Source organism: Hermetia illucens, chromosome 2 (genome assembly GCF_905115235.1).
Source record: "Hermetia illucens chromosome 2, iHerIll2.2.curated.20191125, whole genome shotgun sequence".
In the NCBI taxonomy this organism is placed as follows: domain Eukaryota; kingdom Metazoa; phylum Arthropoda; class Insecta; order Diptera; family Stratiomyidae; genus Hermetia; species Hermetia illucens.
Genome location: NC_051850.1, coordinates 140,839,624 through 140,861,324, shown reverse-complemented (window position 1 = coordinate 140,861,324; position 21,701 = coordinate 140,839,624). Strand labels below are relative to the sequence as shown.

At 44.3% G+C, this 21,701-nt stretch overlaps 1 protein-coding gene across 1 annotated transcript in view; it reads right to left on the bottom strand.

The window, feature by feature from the left end:
- LOC119648579 overlaps positions 1-18,064 on the bottom strand; it is a 31,133-nt gene extending 13,069 nt beyond the window's left edge. Inside the window, exons 1-7 of the mRNA XM_038050349.1 lie at positions 17,933-18,064; positions 17,698-17,881; positions 17,141-17,628; positions 10,772-10,863; positions 9,596-10,718; positions 8,739-9,539; positions 8,388-8,574 (exon numbers count right to left, since the gene is read on the bottom strand). Of these exons, the coding sequence (XP_037906277.1) occupies positions 8,388-8,574; positions 8,739-9,539; positions 9,596-10,718; positions 10,772-10,863; positions 17,141-17,628; positions 17,698-17,881; positions 17,933-18,013 (2,956 nt within the window). The 5' untranslated portion in view covers positions 18,014-18,064. The remainder of the gene's footprint in view (positions 1-8,387; positions 8,575-8,738; positions 9,540-9,595; positions 10,719-10,771; positions 10,864-17,140; positions 17,629-17,697; positions 17,882-17,932) is intronic.
- Between the last annotated feature and the right edge of the window lie 3,637 nt (positions 18,065-21,701).

Here is a 21,701-nt window from a genome sequence, read left to right as displayed (position 1 = left end):
CCATTTAGGCATTACTTCGCTAGGGGGGCTTGCCTTCAGTGGGCCTTCATGTTTCTAACTCTGCAGCCTTCCGCTTCTTTGCTTCCTTCAGCGGCTCCATTCTGTCTTTAGAGTACAGCCTTTCCATTTCCGTTCTTCTTGTGCGTGCTTCCCTCAGCAGTTGGGTTTGCATCCGCATAATTGTGTGGATGACCGAAGTCCAGTTTTTCTCCGACCTGAGCATTTCCCGGATTAAGTTTTGGGGGTCATGCCGACTCCCACGGCCTCGCTCAGGCTTCTTCTCTCCTCCCGGAATCACGGGCACTCAAACAGCACATGCCCCGAGTTCTCTGAGATGGAGGAATCATCCACACCGATACGATGCAGATACGTTCGGTAGCAATTAGCGTGTCCAGTGAGAAACTGCGTGAGGTGATAGTTCACTTACCCGTGTCGTCGGTCAAACCATTCCCTAATATCAGGAATAAGCTTGTATGTCCACCGAACCTTCGAGGACCCATTCCATCGTCGTTGTCAGAGTCTATGTGACTCCTCTCTTGCCGTTCACCGGTGATCTGCTTCCGTTCCCGATGGACCCGCCTGCCTCCGTCCATACAGGCTCGCATCTCTCTCGCTAACAGGACAATAGGGACCATCTCCGCGCAGTTAGACGATAGGCAGAATTAATCCTCCTCTAGCTCTGTAGTTGTTCAAAGCCTCCGCCCACACACGCAACGTGTACAACAATATGGACTGCACTACCCCAGCTATCAGCAGCCTGCTACACTGTTTTGGCCCACCTACGTTCGGCATAATCCTGGCAAGGGCCGTGGTGGCCTATGCCACTTTTTCACAGGCGTACGATATATGTCCTTTGATATTCAGCCTGGCATCGAGAGTCACGCCACGGTATTTGATGGTTGGCTTTTAGACGATCATATGGCTTTCAACCTTCGTCTTTTCCTCCGCCAGGTTCAGTTCGGCTCCCTCAAGCCAGGACCTTACAGCCATGACTGTCTCAGCGGCGTAAACCTCCACATCCACGTTACAGAGCAGAGGGCTTAACACCGAGCCTTGTGATACCCTCGCTGTGATGATGTACTCATTGGCCCCGTCGTCCGTCCCGTACCAGAGAGCTCTGTCTGGCAGGTAACTTTCAATTAGCTTAACCAAGTAACCAAGTGCATTGATTCTGGCCAATGGCTCCTTAATGCGGCCCCAATCGGTGGAGTTGAATACATTTTTTACATTCACCGTCACCACGGCACAGCACTTGCCAGAAAGCATTGCCTCTCGAGTCAGGTCCACCACTCTTCCCACCGCGCTAACAGTATAGCGAGCTTTCCGGAACCCATATTGTTCATCCGCGAGACCATTCCCGTCTTCCAAGATTGGGAGCAATCTATTGTAGATGATGCGCTCGAACATCTTCTCCATGATGTCTAACCAACAGATAGGATGCTGGGTCCCCGGGTGGCTTGACGGGTTCTTGTCTTTTCCATTGTGGAGGAAATACGTCTTCCGCCATACACGCCTCGGAGATATTTATGAACTAATCAGGTCTGGTCCCCCAGCTTCAGCGTTTTATTAGGGATGCTATCCAAACCCGGAGTCTTTCCATCGCCGATCCTTCCGCAGACCTTCCGAAGTTTCACTTCGGTAACGCTAGGTATTACATCCACTTTGAATTGGGCCTCCTATACCTGCTTCCCGTATGGTGAGGAAAGAGCGTGGCTACAATTTTTCATAGAAGCCGTAGACAGGTCACCTGGGGCGACCTTTGCCCCTGCAACTTCTTCATAACCAGCCTGTAGGCCATGCCCCAGGTGTTTATGTTCGCATATACACACAGTCGCCTAAAGCGATCTCTTTTGCTCCTACGAATGGCCTCCTTTATTCTGTCACGCAACGTCCTATAATCCCGTTCGTGATCATGTCTTCACTGGATCGCTGGAACTGCCTTCTTGTTGGATGGCATGCCGATCTTAGCTCCGCAATTTTGCTATTCCACCAATAGTTTGGCTGTTTGCTTGCACACTATCGCCTACGGGGCATAGCAGCTTCGAATGCCTCGTTCACCCATCGCGTGATTCTCGATGCCATTTCGGTCACCGTGTCATTCAGGTCGTCATGACCCGCCTGAGCTTCAGAGAACATATCCTGCTTGAACGCCCTCGTCGTCCAGCCCGGCATCCTTAGTTGCTTTCTGTGAGCATTCAACCCGCCACTTGGCCCAATTACGACTTTAATAAAGATCACCTGGTGGTTGCTGCGGGGTATGACTGCTTGCGTCCAGCACCAAATGGTGCAGCATTTCCTCGTACTGCGCACGAGTTGCGCTGGAAGGAGCGTAACAGCTGTAAACATGAATCCTGCCCAACTTTGCCCTCACGAAACCAGCTTCCGGACGTTGCATAACTTCCTAAATGGCCTGCCCGGTGCACGTTCATATCGCTGCTTTACCGGTCTGGTCCCTGGTTCAGACACCACCGCCGTAGTTGCACAAATGATCGCAACGTCAATTCCCTTCTCTCAAAGGGTCTGTGAGAGGAGGTCTTGCGCCGCTACACAGTTGTTGAGATTCATTAGAATCAACCTCATCTGGGCCTTGTATTTAGTGCTCTCCTGAACACTGGACATCTGCTACTGGCAGCAATATGTCGGTTGTCGATGGCCTCCTTTCCTTCGCACAACATGCATTTTGGGTCAGCTGTGCACTCCTTGGCGATATGTCCATCTCCTCCGTACTTTCTTCACCGCTTTGATCTATCGTGGGCACTGGTGCATGTTGCGGCTATGTGCCTAAAGTCGAAGCACTTGAAGCGTCTCTTCATGTCCACTTGCTCTCTGAGCCGACAGTTGACCCAGCTTATCTTCACTCTGCCCGCCGCTAGTATTTTGAACACTGTCTCTACTGACAGGCTGATAACTGCAGTCTGTATCCCCCCATAAGCCTTTCGCATCGATTTGACTGGAGGAGGCCGATACTGTCGACGAGCGGGATGAAAAGGACCTTGCCAAATACCATACGAGGAATACAACATTAAACGGCTGGGAACTTACCGCCTTCAAATGCAATCGGTTTCAGTATGAGGTTGAACAACAAAACCAGAGGAGCAGAGTGTGTAAAGGTTTGGGCGCCAAGCGTCCTCTGCAAATAGTGAAGCGTCAACGATCGGCCGACAAGGCACGCATTGCAAAACCCTTCGGCGAGGAGTTATTTACATTTACATCAAGTTCTCAGGAACTTTCTTGGTTCGTGTGTAAAGCTCAAGATAACCCATGCGGCGAGATTTTCTGGAGGCTGGAGGTTCACATGTGGTTGTCGAAGATCATCATGGATAACGACAAGCTGGTGCAATCCACGTGTTTTCAAAACCCCAGAATTCCCATGGATGGCTGGGTGCTGATCAAGGAGGAGGGACCTCAGGAAAACAGTTAACCTTTTCTACTCCTCATAAATGGAGAGTGTCTAGAGGCATTGGATAGTGCGGTTGGAACCGAAGAAAGCAAAGGTGAAAATATTCCGCTCCGTGAAACTTGAGGATGACGTGAACTCAGTCCCTTCAGCTTCTGAATCATCAAATGTCTCTAAATTAAATATTACAATTTATTCCACAGTAGAAGTTAGGACAGCCAGGACATACCAATAACTTGCTGTAGATCTGTTGTACTACAACAGGCTGCTTCCTGTTGTAGCGAGAGAGAGTTGGCATTAGCAAATATTGTGCTTACTCTTGACATGCAAAATACACACACAATAGTGGGTTATGCCGATGACATAGCAGTGATGGTTTTTGAAAAAACCTGCCGGATGTGGAATTATATTCATCTGAAGCATCACTATTATAAAGAAGTGGCTTAAAGCTGCAGGTCTTGCACTCGCGGAGGATAAAACAGAGGTGGTGCTTATCACGAAGCGGTGTAAGGAAACCACTGACCGTATCAAAATGGGAAAGCATATCATCACTTCAAAACCAGGAATTATACTATACCTTGGAGAAATGATAGATGTGAGGACTTGCAAAATGTTTGCACCAAGGGGTCCGATAGTTCCTCCTGAGTAATTGTTAAGCAGATGGCAACAACGGTGAGAACGGGCGGAAAAGGGTCGATGGGCCTACTTATTGATTCCTAGCATCAAGCCGTAGAAGGAGAGAGCGTATTGTGAGATAAACTATGATCTCATGCAGTGTAGGTTTAATTGGACAGTTCACCCAACTGTCCCAGCTACGACGGTATTTTGGTTTCAACAAACATGTTTTCTTTCATTGCCCTACCTTCGCAGAAGAAAGGAAGAGTCTAGAACAGACATTGGGAGGAAGAGTAGCACCGGAGGGTGGTAGGGTAGATTCAGTGCAGGTTGAGAGAGAGGAGGCGAGAAAGGCGCGGTAGCGAATGCAATCGTTGAGTAAAGGAAGAGGCTAGAGCTATGTGTACCAGTCTTTTCGAAAGATTTTTCACCATCATCATCAACGGCGCAACAACCGGTATCCGGTCTAGGCCTGCCTTAATAAGGAACTCCAGACATCCCGGTTTTGCGCCGAGGTCCACCAATTCGATATCCCTAAAAGCTGCCTGGCGTCCTGACCTACGCCATTGCTCCATCAGGCAGGGTCTGCCTCGTCTTCTTTTTCTATCATAGATATAGCCCTTATAGACTTTCCGGGCTGATCAACCTCATTCATGCGGATTAAGTGACCCGCCCACCGTAACCTATTGAGCTGCATTGTATCCGCAACACGGTCATGGTATCACTCATAGATTTTGTCATTATGTAGGCTACGGAATCGTCCATCCTCATGTAGGAGGGCCAAAAATTCTCCGCAGGATTCTTCTCTCTAATGCGGTCAAGAGTTCGCAATTTTTCTTGCTAAGAACCCAAGTCTCCGAGGAATACATAAGGACTGGCACCATCATTGTCTTCTGCAGTAAGAGCTTTGACCCTATGGTGAAACGTTTCGAGCGAAACAGTTTTTGTGTGACGAAACACTTAGGCAGTGAAATGGGGAGGTTCTCTTTCTCTTGAACTTCACTGTAGCGTCCATATCGCGCATTACCAGACGTATCTTCTACTCAAGCAAGGCTACCATTGCTTTGGCGCTAGTCGCATATTCTACTTTAGATTTTCGAAAGGTTTTGAGGGCCAGTCGTGAGCTGCCTCACACTGGTTGAGATTGATTTGTATTAGCCTCACGTAGCCGTTTCACCTGCTCTGCAAAGGGCAGGACAGAAGCGGTACCGAAATAAGAGTTTTCCATCGTGGTATGCCGATGTATCCTGCACTGCTGCCATCTTAGTGGGAGATATGGTCAACTTGCGAGTATGACTCATGGCCGAGGAGATGGTTTTGTTCGGGTTCCTTGTGCGGCAGTGACTTTTTTTAGATTTCACCCCACACCACACTAATCTATACTAATCTTTACGAAATAAGCTAGAAAATGAACACGCAGTAGGGGGAGATCTAGCTGGAGGATACTTTAATGCCAGGGCCCTTAAATGAAGCATGGTTTACCCATATTTTTAAGGCATACAAATTTAGGAAATACTCGTTAGTATGGAACTTGAAACTTGGAACTTGCAAAGATGACCTCGATGCACTGTCAGCATACCGTCTTCTCAGTATGTTGGACACAGCGGGGAAATTGCACAATACGTGGCGAGGCGATACACAAGTCACAACTGTTAATGAGTGGTGCTCCTTGTGACGTTAGAGAGGTGGTGTGATTTGAGTAAGGTGCTGGAATATTGTTTTCATATTTCAGGCTACATTTTATGGGACCATTTAAAAGACCGGGCCCTGCTATACGGGACTCGAGGGCAGCATAGTATGCGGGTTACTTCAATAATAGTGCATAGCGGAACCGATGTTTACCACTCCCTTACTCTCAGCGCATGGCAGCAATTGTGGGAAAGAGAATCGAAGAGTAGATAGACCTCATCTCATTTCATGAAAGACGTGTGGTTCAGTCGAAAGCAGTGAGGCTGACTATTAACTCTTAACCTAGCTGCTCAGTGGACACGGATATTTTCAGTCTTCTTTGCAAACAATCCTTCTCTTCTATCATACAAAAGGAAGAAAGGAAGAAGCACCATCACCTGTCGTGGGAAGGAAGTGAGTTGTTTCTGGACACTATAATTGAGGCATGCTGCAGAGTGTAGATGCGTGGAGCAGAGTAGCATGTTACATTCAAGTGATTCTTGAGGCGAAAAAAAGCGAGATATAGAGGAGAAACGCGCAGGGTAGCTAAGGCTCCATGAACCATGGCGTATGCTTTTTATGATATTCTGCTCGACTTCGTTAAGATTTACTTGTTCTTTTAGCGGAACCGAATTATTTTCACGCATAGTAACATCGTCCAAGTCCTTGAATTCTATTGCTGCTATCAACTGCTCTCTGACCGAGGTCAAACCGCATGCCCTCTTTCCTTTTCCACTTTGCCAGGGAAACTATCTATCAACTTTTTGCTGAATCTGTTTGATTCTAGCATCACATCCATCCTAAGTAAGTTAATAGTGGATCCGCTCTCACACTTCGAAGGATATGTCGGCGTAGGATATGTTTTCTTTCTTGGAAATAATTGTTGTTTCTGAACGGACTCTTTTTTGTCTTTTCTTTGTTCGGGCTTGCGACTTTTCGATTCTACCACTTTAATCGGTACTTAGGCGGCAATTAAATACCTTCGTGCGTATTTCATTGCCCTTTGCCACAACCCGTATGTTTCGGTGTATATCCCAATTCCAATTTCCCCTTCCCATATTGCCTTTGCATAAAAAAACGATCTGTGTTCTTTTCCGAACACCGCGCCGAATCTGGGTTGCTAAGGGACAACAGTATTCTTGATGGTGACTCCGCGAGATTGAAACTATTCCGAAAAGGATCGAGTGCCACTTTGTCACTTCACTGTTATCTGTTCTGGTAATTGCTGCCACAGTAGCCAAATTTCCCACTACTGAAACATTCAGTCGGTGGATATCAACAACAATTAAGCATAATGGGTTGAGTCTTACTCATACCAGGTGGCCTCAGTGAGTTAGTTTGGCCTTACTGTGTTATGGGGGGCTGTTAGTTTCTTGTCCTCTATATCCATGTAAACCTAAAGGAGATATTTATAAAAAAAAATCAACAAAGAAGTGATATCTAACACCTCATGTCCATAATACAGATAACCAGAGGATGTCCTAAGGTTGGTTCATCAGACGTTAGGAGGAGGAACTAAGCTATCTGCGCTGTCTGCGAGAAGGACTGAAGTGGGAAGAAAACTGAGGGGAGATGTAAGCTTCCGCCAGCAGAGCTAACGGAGAGGGAAACAGCAGAGATCAGCTGGCGAGAAAGAAATGCTACCAAGAGATCCAAACCCAAATTTTAAAGGCAGCTTCTCGAGAGCAGCTCTGGAATAAAAATAAGAACCCGGGGAATCGACGTTAGCTGTGTTTATACAGTCAAGAGTGTTAGGCAGGCTACTCTACACAAGCCTTGTACAGGAACTCTTATCGCCTAGCAGAAGCATGGAATGGCAGGTTTTTGTTGGATGGTATATACTTTCGACCAAGTCTAATGTTGGAGAATTGTGCCACGACGGGTATGACCGAATGGCTTAGGACGGTAGTTCCTAAATTACTAGGCTTGGAGCGAGCGGAACTGTTCACATATAAAGGGCACAGTATGCTAGGCACACACAGGCGCATATGATAGGAATTTGGCAGCTATCTATGTCGCCTTCAAGTTCTTCGATGATATTATCGAAGGCATAGACATGGTGATTTCAATGGAGCACAAATCGTTGGCACTTACCTCTGATCAGAAACCAATCAAGGATCCACCACGTCAACAGAGATACCTGAAATTTATTGGCAGTGTAGAACTATGTGTTGTGCGCAGTTGGCATGGTTTTGATGCCCCTGATAAAGCAGTTACGGACCAACGGCAGAGAGACAACTGCCTTTAGTGGTTTCTTCATGAACAGCATTTGGCCGTATTTCCCAAGAACGCGAGAAGGCCCTTTGAATTGACGCATAACACCGCACGCACATGGCGCAAGCCGGACGGAGGACATACCGGTACCAGGTACGAAATTCAATGAGGTAAATATTAACATCATCTGGTCAATGCCGCCTACGTAAGGGTTCCGGTACTGACTCGTCACAAGTAACTAATTTTTAACTGGCCCAAGGTGATACCCATTAGAGACACCCCTGTGGACATCATGGAGGATGCACGTTTCAACGCCTGGGTACCTCGATTTGGATCTCTGTTCTCCTTTTGGTAGATATTTCGTTGCTCGTTTATGAACTAATACAGCTCCTGTCTGGTCTGGTCATCTTTCTCTTTGTGCTTTCACCGGAATACATCAGTATACTTGAATGTCAATGTAGTTAACAAATGATAATTGATTGCTAGAATTTACCATAAAAATATTGTTCTTTTAATGGTTCTTCATAAAGGAAACTCGTTATTAGAGTTCCATCCTGATAGTAGACTTCGTACTTATTATCGACCCATCGTGACTTAATACCGCCTTCAAGCTTACTGTACCATTCCCCAAGGGCATAGTCACACCATTCGGTCAGATGAAGCCTTCGGTTTTCCCGTACCTACGCAAGAAGGACAAAATATTCTGATAATTATATTTGTAAATATTTTACTGTTTAAGGTTCTGCAAATATGTATGATCGCAAACGAGGCTTTAACAGAAAGGGATTCTGTTACCATCAGTATTTCCTCGTTTGCAATCCTCCGCAAGAGCCAAGCGAATTACCATATTCCCGGGAAAAGTCTCAAATACGTAACCATCCGGGGTAGTAATTTTGCATTTGTCTCTGACAATATCAAATTTGAACTGTTCAAACCGCTCCTTTTCGAACATGTGTTGCTTCAGATCAATTTCAAGCCCCTCATCACCACTATAAGTTGTAAAGGCATCTAAACTAGAATTGTTGACTTGCATCGCTTCATATATAGTTCCATTGGAAGTCAGAATGTCCACGAAGCCATCACTAGAATAAACGGCAACAGTTCCATTGGAGTAAAATACCCGTTTCGATTCCGAATTTGTCTTATCATTAAGTGTTTGCTCGATAGCAACGATAGAACCTGTTTCCAAATCATGAATAGTTTTGATCTCTAATCCCGTGGGCCAGCCAATTCTGAGTTCAAAATGAGCCGAATCCCTCCCATCCTCTGTAGTTGATATCTGGGACATTTCACCCAAGCTGGGACTTGATTTCATTTCTGACGAAACCTGCTGAATGTTGATCTCGGAGGAATTGCTGCAAAGGATTCTCATGAAAGGTGTTTCGTTGGGTGTTGGATAGGTATGGCTGCAAAGGAAATGGTTGCCAAAGTAGTCCAGGTCAACAGTTAGCAGGATGTGGCCGAATGCGTCTTTATCTTCTACTAGTTGGACCGTCCCTCCCGTTGTCCGGAATGTTGCACGAGTTGAAAAGATTTGTTGACGGGTGTCACCAATGTTGTAGACAAAGAAGGGTGTTTTAATTTTCGATTTCTGTGATGCTTTATCCTTCAAAACAGCGTCAGAGAGGATGTCGCTGGGAAGTGACTGCGATAATGAAGAATTGATTCACAATTTTCTTATAAATTCACTTTCTGTTTTACCTGAGAAGTTATTTCCGCTGGCTCTACTGTTTCTTTTGATTTCTTTTCTTGACTTAGTCCTTTTGTTTTCTTCAACGACGGCTCGAAGAAGAAGTCGTGGTCACTGATTTCCTCAAATTGTATATTTCTTGACCGTCTTTGCAGTTTAATTTGCATTAGTTGCCTCTCGTAGAGAACTTCTTGCTCGTCTAGCCATTCCTTGATTTCCTCAGCTACGTACTTGCAGAAGTCACGAAAGCAAACCTTTGTCGGTATATATGAGGAGTCCGTTGTCTCCTGGTATTGTTCGGACGAATTAAAAAAACATATGTCGATTTCGTCCCTTTGCATGGAGTACTCCGCCAAGTTATAGTCGTACATTCTCACGACGTTGTCCAAACGCTGAGCGATAGCATCTTTTGTCAGAAGCTCGACATAGGCAATGTCATGATTTTGAGGTAGAGTCGATATTGATCCCCATTTGCTTGTAGTAGTTGTAGAATGGTTACAGGATGTTCGACGCAAGCAGTTGATGTCAGTCCAAATTCTACTTGGAAAACTGCACTTGTGAATTTGCTGCATGCACTTGAAATAGAGGAACTGGTTAATACCATCGCTGCCAGCAATGTTTCTCATGATTTCGTTTTTGAATTCTACTGCTTTTTTCCCATACAAGTCAATGTAAGGAAGTTGAGGAACGGAGTTGGTGTTGGCTTTTTGAGGTGATTCCGTGTCAAAGCCATTCATAGACTGTGCAACACTGTCAAGAAGACTATCTAAAAATAGGGGGATAACAAGGGAGTCAGCAAGTTTCTCTGGCATAGCTTCAACGTATTCGAAGTTCATGGCTACTTTGCAATCTTCATCCTTCATGCCTACATCAATTTCTTTTGTGTTTGCAAGGTAGTTCGCATACTGACGCTTCAATGTTTCCACGTCATACAACATCCAACAAATTTCTTTATAAATTTCTTCCCTTCTTTCTGCTGCCTCACATTTGGATAGATTTGGGAAAACATAGCTGCATAGATTCATCGATTTAGTTTCGTCGTGATGAGCGAGGATATCGCTAAGCGATTCAAATGTGCCACCTTTGTAGCCATTTGGGCATATGGTAATGCATGCATCTAGCGGATATTTTTCTCTAGGGAGGAAAGATTAGATACAATTTGATTTTCAGGGCAAAGGCATGCATACTTGAGGAGTTGAAGGCAAAATTCCGAAGAAACCGAACCAATGAGGAGTATATAGAGCATTGGTCCACTTTCAGGATGATCTGTAATGAATTTCTGAAAAAGGAAATTTAGGATAGTGGAGTTATTATTTTGGTTAGATGTATAAATTTTAGGAGACTATTCACCAAGTGAAAGTGTAGAGCCTATATAGCTTCTTGCGGGAGCTAAAGGAATCAAGTGCTTTGAGACTGAGATCACCAAGGAAAATTTTCCCCCCATTAGAGCCAGTTTCCGCAAATAATTTTTTCGGCAGATAATGTAGAGTAATCCTATGCATAGGTCTCTACTCCTGTGCTATGCGCGCTGCTCATCTTGCCGAGATAAAGGAGAAAATCTGATTTCCGGTCGCATGGGCATATTGGCCTCCTACAGGCTACTCTGTAGTGTACCGTTACGGTCTTGAATGAAGTGCTCTAACACACTTCAAGGCCCTGATCCAATATGGATTTTTGCGCCAACGATTATTATTATTATGGGCATATTGGAGCGAATACTTTAGTGAACTGCACAACAACGAAAATAGTTGGAGAGTTGGAGGTCCCGCCTACTGAAAACGACGGACAAATGCCACCACCAAGCAGGGAAGAAAGAGCCCGTATCCCGTATCGGCTAAAAAATCAAACTGAATTGGTTAAATACGGAGGCGACCAAATATACTAAGTGGTTCATTAACTGCGTGCGACAGAGAATCAATTCGTGACGACTAGCAACGTTATTTGCTCCATACACAAAAAGGGAAATATCACACAATGCAAAATTATAGAAGTATCACGTTGCAGAACTTTTTAATCGACTTCAATGTTGCCTATGGTATCATAGGCAGGATACAATTATACACGGCCATGAGAGAATTCGGCATCACGACGAAATTAATAAGACTGACTAGGCTGACCCCGGTCAATGTGCGAGGCCAGATGAAAACAGCAGGATCACTCTCAAAACTATTTAACATCAACATCGGTCTAACACAAGGGGATGCCCTATCATACAACCTTTTTAACCTTCGCGGTGCTGAGGTAAGTACGAGAGGCTTCTTCGAGCCCGTTGAACTATTGATCTATGCCCTTGATATTGACAGGAATCCGCGATGTACATTCAGATCGAGCAGGCGCCGATCGTCGTGTGATCTTGGGCTGCACATTAATGTAGGCAAGACGAAGTACATGGTGGCAACGCCAGCGCCAAAAACCAAAGAAGAGAACCGAGAGAGCAACAAAAATAGGGGACTTGAACTTTGAGACCGTTGTTAATTTCTCCTATCCAGGGTCGAAAATCACAACCGATAACAGCTACGATGATGAAATCCGCGCAAGTTTGTCCAGAGCCAGCAGAACTATTTCGGTTTACCAAAGCTTTTTTGCCGCGAATGGCTTGCCAAGGCGCGCAGTCCAACCCATAAGTAACTGGCCTTAAGAAGAATTCTCTAATTATTTTCTCAGGCTTAATTGTCCACAAGATCCTACGATTTATTTGATCTTCTGGTCACGTTCAGGCTAACCCCATTGGATGTCGACCTGGAAGCATTAAATACATTCCGCAATTTCGTTGAAGTTGTTTCCTGATAAATCACGCTCAGATACGGGATATAATACACCCACTAGTGTCCCCCTGGAGTTCTTTTGGAACTTCAGACATATGACCCAGGTTAAAATATTCGCTCATAAACTCATCTGACTTGAGCTTATATTCTTTATTTTGCGACTCCCATTTCTCCTGTCCGAGAAAGTGAGCAACGGCTTTTTGATAGAAATTTACTAGCTTGATATTATCTTCCTGCCGCGGGGTTGGAACTACTTGCCGATCATCCCCTCTCTATAATGAGTTTTCACATATAATTTCTCACAGACCCCGTCATCTAAGAGGTTAGAGTCGTCTCTACTTAGGGGCATATCCCAGAACACTTTTAATTTTTGATCCCATTTCGCGTTCTCCATACTTCATTTTTTCGTTCTTTGGGAATGGACTTTTGAAATAAGTGACCATTTTGTAATTCTCCGGTCTGGTCCGAACCGGTCGCGTGTGAAGGAAATTCCTGAGAGAGTGGATGGCCTGTATAAAGGAAAGTACTAACAGTAACCTTTCATTTGATACCCCACATGACTATATTTGATGAAAAAAAATTTACACCCTCCTATTGCATATATGGGGACATCCCCCACACCCCCTCAAATTCGACGTAAAAAGATGTAACTCACTGGATGTGTGAGCGTTCATAGTTCCCACCTTCCCACCAAATTTGGTATCAATCGCTATAACCGTCTCCGAGAAAGATGCGTGTGACGGACAGACAGACAGAAGGGCAGACAGACACATCACTTCCAAGCCGACCATCAAATACTGGGGGAGGGGGGGGGGGTAATAGATGAAGCTCAGCTATAAGCAACACGTGCAGTCTGTTTCCGACAAATCATCACCTGCAAGTATGGCCCCTGCAAGGATGATGCCGAACGTCGGAGGGCCACGGCATACCTCTAGATTGCTTATAGCCAGGATAGTAACCTCAATTATGCTCTATGGGACCCCAGTTTGGAGGGAGACGTAGTAGGTTACAGTTAACACTAACAAACTGAGTGCAGTCTACAGGAGGACAGCCCTGAGGGTATGCTCTGTCTTCAGGACGCATGAGCATGTAGCATTCCTCATCTCTGGAATGATGCACATTGACATCTTGGCAGATGTGATGGCGAACATATACAATGCAAAGCCAATCTCTCCCTTATCGTAGACGAAGAAGGCTGAGAGGGAGAGATCCATAAATAGATAGCAAGAGCGGTGGTAACGCTCGGGAAAGAGTCGGTGGACTCACAGGCTCATTCCTGCCATCAGGGAGTGGTTGGAGAGACGATACGGTGAGATTAATTATAATCTCAGCCAGTTTCTCACGGGGTACGGGGGTTGTCGCCAATACTTGCATAGGTTTAAATTGGAGACCTCACCCGACTGTCCAAATTGCGATGGAGTCCCAGAGGATCTAGAGCATGTATCTAGTGTATTCTTCCATTGTTCGAGATTTGTGGATGAAAGGAGGAATTTAGAGGAGACTCTAGGACAGGTGCGAGACCAGAAAATCTGGTGCCGAAAATTGTAGCACACCAAGAGAATTGGGTTGCGGTCAACTCCATGATCGCATCTATCCAAACCAAACTGCAGGCAGAGGAGAAAAGCGCGGTCACGTGCGCCGCGTATAGAAGAAAGGTGACTAAGCTAGAGTGAGCTGATTCCGCTTCGTGGTGTAATACCTTATGGTGGTTCCGCGGGGCAGGGAGGGAGTCGCGGGCGGTTTCAGTGGGTAGAAATCCCGCAAGCTTTTGAAGATTTCCACCTCCTTAAAAAAACAAAAAAAAAGACAGACAAACAGACTTATCGGAATAATAAGAGCAGTGCCTGGACTGCACATATAGCTGACAAGGCGGCAATATGGGCGTGTGAAAATCAAGCCATTGACGAAGTGATGGAGTTGAATTCGTCAGGGCAAAAATAGCTGGTATCTACATATATAGTTGGTACGCTCCACCAAGAACGAAAATAGCAGGATTCGAATGAATGCTAGATATGCTAGTCTCGGATGCAAGAAGGCGAAATCCCAAGATCATAGCGGGTGGCCTGTGGATTGGGGTAGTCACATTACGAACACCAAGGGTCGTATCCTGCTGGAGGGTTTTGCGGAGACTTGGTGTTTGCAAATACGGGAAATTTTTCCACTTTCGTGGGACAGGGCCAGGCCATATGTGCCATGCGCCGATGTGCGTCTCCGTGGAGTTGGAAATCCCGGTTGGTCCGTGAAAAAGTTTGAAGAGGATGAATTTATAGAGATGCTATTGGGAGGCCACAATCCCGGTGGTGCAGCTATGGAAAAGGTAGAGCAAATGATGGGACGCATAACGAGAGCATGCGACGCTGATATGCCGAGACGGCAGGCCGTCGCAAAAAGCGCTGAAACTATTGGTGAAATGAAGGGATCGTGGGCTTGCGGGATGCATGTTTTCGAGCTAGACCCGACGGGTTTATCAGCGCATTTGAAACATGCATGGTCGGTGGAGTTTCACCCGACCCCGAACTAGTTTTACTTCCGAAGCCGAATAAGCACCCAAGACATCCATCATCATACCGCCCGATTTGTCTTATCGACACGGCAGGAAAGATGCCCGAAAGGGCTATCTACAATAGACTGCTCCCTATCATTGAATAGATGATTGATTGATTGATAGAAAAGATGGATTATCGGAGCGACAATTTAGATTTTGGCAAGCCCACTCAACGATCGACGCCGCAGACGTTGTTTTGAAGCTGGCTCGAGACGCGATGTCGTCTAAAAAATGCTGTGTCGTGGTTACGTTGGACTTCAAAAATGCGTTCAAATCCGTTAGCTGGGAGTGGATAGAAAGCTCACTGGCTAAAACGGCTGTCTCTAGTTATTTGACTAAGCTCCTCGACAGTTATTTTTCGGAGAGGACACTTTTGTACGACACGGATGAGGGATCCAGGCTGTACACCGTCATTTCAGAAATACCAGAGTGCTCATTGTTGGGTTCTCTCCTGTGGAACGTGATATACAATGGGGTCCTTCTCCTTCCCGTGCCAAAGGAGGCCACGATAATCGGTTCCGGAGATGATCTAGCTGTGGTTGTTGTCGCGAAACAACCTGAAGACGTTGAAATGTACGCTAACGAAACCATTAGCGCCATAAAAGCGTGGCTGGGGATGGTTCAGCTTCACCTTTCGGAACAAAAGACGGAGGCGGTCTTGATTACCAACCGTAGAAAGAGGAAAATGGTTAATATTCGTGTTGGCGGTCACATCATCACTTCGAAACCCGTTATCAAATACCTGGGGGAAATGATTGACGCTGGAATCAATTTCAAGGGACACCTGAATTATGCCTGTGAGAAAGCGGCAAAAACCAGCGTATCATTAGCACGGATGATGTCTAACATTGGAGGCCCAATATGCATTCGCAGATTACCTGCGACTAAGGGTGTGCAGCGCCTTCAGAACAATGTCAGGCGACGCAGCGTGTTATTCCGGGAATGATTCCGATAGACGTTTTAGCAAGTGAGACACGTTGCTTGTTCGAGAAAAGGAAAATGAATCCACCTGAAAAAGATGCAGAATACTAAAAAGCGGCAAGACGAGAGTCGCTGGAAAAGTGTCACCAACGATGGGATGACTCGCAGAGGGGTCGCTGGACCCACACTTTGATTCCCCGTATTGAGGAGTGGATCCAACGACGACACGGCGAGATGAACTACAACCTGATGCAATTCCTGTCAGGTCATGGTGGTTACAGGAAGTATCTGCACCGATTCAGGCTGGATGATTCTCCCTTTTGTTCTGAGTATTGTTGCACACCTGAGGACTCGGAACATGTTATGTTCCACTGTCCATGATTTTACTCAGACTCCCTGAAAATCAACCTAAGCACGCAGAACATCGTCGGGGAAATGCTGAAGTCGGAGAAAAACTGGTGTGGTGAACTCTGCAATCAAAAGTATACAGAAGAGCGCAAGGATGACGCGAAGAACGGAAGGTTTGGTTGCTTAAAGTGCAGTCCACCCCGAAGTAATACTTTGCGGCGATTCAGCAGGGAAGGAAGAAGGAGAAAGTGGAGGTGGTTTTAGCGGGTGAGAATCGCGCATGCTGCTGGAATCAGGCGCGGCAGTGTCTTTGTAAGATTTTCACCTCTATCTATGAAAAAAAAAAGACTGACAGACAGATAGTAAACCGATTTTAATAAGGTGTTGTTTTACACAAAACCTTAAAAATGTGCTGGATAACATGTTGTGTGACACAAGCTATTATAGTTTCCATCACTTTGTTATTGGTTCCATATTATTCGTGCACTGAGCCTGCTGGAAATTCGGCAGGGCGTACGACCAAAAGATCAACCACGTTTAATCAGCACTTGAATTTGAAGTTTGTTGTGGATGATCCATCCGAAAAGCCACGAGGGTCTGTGTCGAAAGAGACTATGGTTGTTCGTCCTTGATTCTAAATTACATCCGGACTTAAACGCAAGAGCAGATACCTTCGACTCTCCAAGCTCTACATGTAACTTCCCGTGATCTGGGTTTCGTTTGTTAATGCCAAGAAAAGATGCTAAGTATGTTCATACTGCAACCCATTTGGCAGAATACAGCTAATGATCGCACTTTTAGTAACTGCAGTTATGGGTCATAAAATCTTTGAAATAAACCTATAAAACATTCATAATAAGGTCCACATTTTATAGTGAATTCATAAATATTACATTAACTCTAATACAATCTTTTGGACTTCGATCAGGAAGTAGAAATCAAAGGAAGTGAACCAATTGATTTAAATCTCTGCTCACCTGCAAAGCTCTGCTATCCCTGTTAGCAGCGTTGAATTGCGAGAAAGGTTTGCTAATAAATTCAACAGTTGGCATCGTTCCAAGCTGGCAAATTTCATCTCCGAATTCAGATTTCTTGGCATCATCCTCTTTCTTATCTTTCCCTTTTGCGTCTTTTCCTCCCTTGCCCTTTGCTTTAGTTGTATCTTTTGTACTTTTATCAGTTTTATCACCTTTCGCAGTTTTATCACCTTTGCCACCTTTCCCGCCCTTTTCAGCTTTTGCGGGTTTCAATAAAGTCTGCACCTCTTTCCGCCAGTAATCAAGTAAATCTAATTGTGTTATGGAGTCCAATTGAGCCAGAAGGATATCGTGGTCTTCAATGCATTTAGCTATTTTTGCTTCTGTTTTGGCGAAAATCTCTTCGGGACTTGCATGATAAGTTGATGCCTTACTTACAGTGATCTCATCTTCCTCTACCACAGATTTTTCAGGGGTTTTTGTGTTCCCTGGAAAATGTCGTTTCGGAAATTACGTTGGTTTTTCATATCACCTGCTAGTTAAGTGAAAGACAAAACCTTTCTCTAATGAAATTTCTTCTTCAACCTCGCTCAAGACAATAGGAACCACAGCCAGACGTTTGTGACTTTTTGCTTTGGCGATGAATTCCTTCAAGATTGATTGGATGCCGTCGGTTTGGATGTTCAAAACGAAAACACTGTAGTTGTCCTTTGTCCTTCGGGTTGCATTGGAGGTTGATTTCTGAAAAAAAGGATATTTGGAATTATATTGGGTTATAAGTTGATGATTTACTCTTTCCTCTTCGAGGCTCTCAGTGCTCTTTTTCTTTTTCGACCCCCTCGTTGTTTCCGACTTTTTGGCCTTTGGTGGCATTTCTATTTAATCGTTTCGAAAAAAATTGATTGGCTTCCACAATGTATCGTGTTCCCTACAAATATTTTTGAATGATTATTATTTCAAGGCTCTGCGACTAGTAAATTTTTTGCAATCATTTTCGATTCCAAAGGACACCCACATTCATTGCATTTTAGATTGAATGCAAGCGAATCTATTAAAAAGGGATTGTTCAATGTTTTGGAGTCCGCAGAGGAGAGTTCAACACTCGCTTAAGTTGATGAATATCAAGTTTTATTGATTCCGTGAGTACACTATCGACATCTTCCATTAAATTCGAATTCCAAGGTTTGAGTAGAGAATTAATGATTCCATTGTGGTTTTTTTTTCATCATTGCAGGTGTCAGCAAATTAGGGAGGCCAAGCATTCAGCTTCTTGTCAGTAAAAGGCTTTCACCCTTGAAAAATGTAAATAAAATAAAAAAAATCGAAAAAGGTACAAAACAGCTCTTGAACATGTTTTCAAACAATTTCGCCAACGAGTGAATGATTCAGACGTGAATTTTCTCCTTTGTCTGTTCAACACTCCACAACCATTGTCCAGTACGACGGACTGGGTACTTAACAGAAAAGTCCTTAACGGCCTGAGAGGTGGCTCCTCTATGACTGCTCGAGATGAATCAACCCATCGTATACATTGAAATTAATGCAAGCCACGGAAGAACGGGGATAGCAACAACCATATTACAGGTCCCCTGGAATCAACCCATAAAATTCATTTCCCATCGAGTCGTTGCAAAACAAGGAGTCGAACAAGGAATTTTTCGTTCTCCCGAAGATTTTTGCTATCGTCCTCATCAACATCATCGTCGTGTTGTGGTCGTCTATTGATGAGATGAAGGACATTTTGAAGGGTGCATGAGGGTTCAAGTGGAATTTTCAAGCATGATAAAATCCCTTTTATATGGTTCAAATTTATACCACATTGAATTTTTGGGGATGTGTTTTCGGGAGATTGTCGTAAACATCACATTCTTTTAAGTGGTTTAATGCGATGGCATTAAGTAGTGATTTTCTTAGCTATGCATTATGGTTCACAGCTAGTTTTCGATTAGGATAGCGTTAAGCTGAGCTGAGATTGGTATCTGCTATTCAAGTTTAGAGCTTGCTGGCTGACAACCATAGGAAGACTTATCAAACAATGGGCCAATATTCCTTTCACTGTATGTGTTTTATATCGCTTGTTACATTTCTATTCTAGAAACATCAAACCCTTCATAGCATTTTGAGCTTTATTTTTAATTCAACTCCGCACTGACTTCCGGTCCGATATTTTCCGCAAACAAGACAAATAAACTCCATTGGTTCCTCCCCACCTCCACGAAAATTCACTCATTGTTAAATTAATTGCGAAACCTCTGTTCAATTGCACTAGCTCCATGCACACCCCAGCTTTGTGCATAACATAAGTATCGGTGGCGGTATCACAGTCCTCAAACAAAGGTTGGAGTATTTGCAGGAGTTGTAACCCCGGGGCTATTATCGTGGTCACTAATGGAGGCTTCTGCGGAAATCATCCTCGAGGTTGTTTCAAAATTGAAATCCAAAGGACTACGACTCTCTCTTCAAGAAGATTTGTAAATAGGACATAATTAGAGATGGAAATGCGGCGGTGCAATTCAAAATACGCTTGTTTTCCGCTGGTTCTTGATTTCCTAAAATGATGACTTGTTCCCAGGTAAATACATATTCTTGAGGGTAGTATATACGTCGCTAATTGGAAGGCCTTCACTTGACTTATTCCGAGGGGGTCTGCCAGTGAAATGAGGATTTATACTTTGACTAATCTTTGTAATAAGTAGTGTTTACACTGTGCAAGTCGCATCCTGCTGCAAAGCGGATACATTGGGTTTGTAATATGAGAGGATTGCATCTGAATATGTTGTACAATTAGCTGCTCTTCTGAAATCGTGACCGGAAATGCCTCTGACTTTGTGCATATTTTACAGTGTATATTTGAAATTGTGCCCAGCGAACTATATCGATTCGATTCAATATAAATCAATGATTTTTCATATTCTATTGACGGTGCGATGGTTGAGTTGGCTGAGAGTCAGCCTCTTGATTCTATTGCCCAGGTGCAAATTTCGATTCATTGTGAGTGTTTGTGTTCATCTTTGTGCCGTATCACTACTGTTGTATTATGATGGTAGGAAACCGAAACAAAGTCTCATTGAAAACTGGAACTACTTTTATGTAGATGCTATATATTCCGCAAAAAAGTAGACAACAGATAATAAAGAATCGAAGAAGAATTGTGAACATTGAGGGTGTATGCTTGTGTGGTGGGTTTGGCTACGTTAAGGGAATGGTGGGAGTGACAGTTTCTTTTTAAATTAACCTCATAGTAGGCAGATACGTGAAATGGCCTTAGAATTACTACGGTGGTCTGCGGTTTTTATGGCACATCTCTCAAGAGCATGGCTATTATGAGGGGAATCTTAGCCCGTGAAATTTATGAAAGATATTTTTATTGGTAGTCCGAGATTTCTTTGAGATTGCTAAAGAACTGCTTATCCACTGTCCGGTGCTCGGCGCTAGTGGGAGCGGCTAAAGCAGTGTGCATGAGCCTTTCTTATGGCAACATCGGAATTGCACCTTAAAAGATATCTCGAGGCATGGTCCTAATGTGTCCCGCAGATGGCTGTGAACCTCTAGCAACTGCAATTGACAAAAACTAAGAGCAGATTTCATTCATAGTCAGCGGAACGCAGATTTCCATCCATTAGTGGGCAGTAAAATGTGAAATACTTTCTAATTAGTTCGTTGGTCCGTTCGTTTCCCGGAAGTCAGAGAAGCGACTTTACTCGTACCGTCCAGAGTCTTTAGGTCGTTCCTGTATTGACCCACCAGCTTGGAAGATGTTATTGCTGACTCAAAAACTTCGATAGTCACTTAAAATAGTTATATTTCACTGGGATTTGAATCATATTTTAAAGCTGTTAAACGCATGCTTCTATTTCAATGGAAAGCCTGCATTTCGTGTCTAGGACGCAGTCAACCAGAAAGAAGAGTACGACAAGTCTCAGCAGGCGATCTCACCTACTACTCCTGGTGGCCTGTTTATATATATATATATATATATATATATATATATATGATGCTCCACTTTTTCCTGGGAAGGCTGAAATTTAATCCTACGGTTATGGTCCTGTTTAGATTTTGGCTTCACCTGCTCTCATCGATTTCGAGAAAGCTTGCACAGTCTCTACGCAGGAGGGACATGGCGGGAAAACTACTAAAAGAGCGAAATATGATGTTAAAATCTCAGAGGAATTTGAGGTTGAAAGCGGAGTCCGCCAGGACTGCATCTTTTCACCAAAATTATATCTTCTGTTATCGGTGACGTTCTTCAAGCTGTCCTGTTCGAAAGATGTGTAGGAGTTCAATACTCAATCACTGATCTGTTTGCTCTCTCATCAGGTCATGGCCAAATGACCGTAGATTTGGAAAAAGAGCCAGGTAGTGTTTGGCTGAGGAAAAACATCTACAAAACCAAAGTTCATAGTCTGACGGGTCATCGTACCTTCCCTTTTTGCTTTAATGGGCAGAACATCGAAGGCGACAATCAATTTGAATATCTAGGAAGCGTGGATTCCGTCGACGATGGCATCGAACTAAATGTTGCATGACGCATTAACAGCATTAGATCCGTTTTCACTGCCTT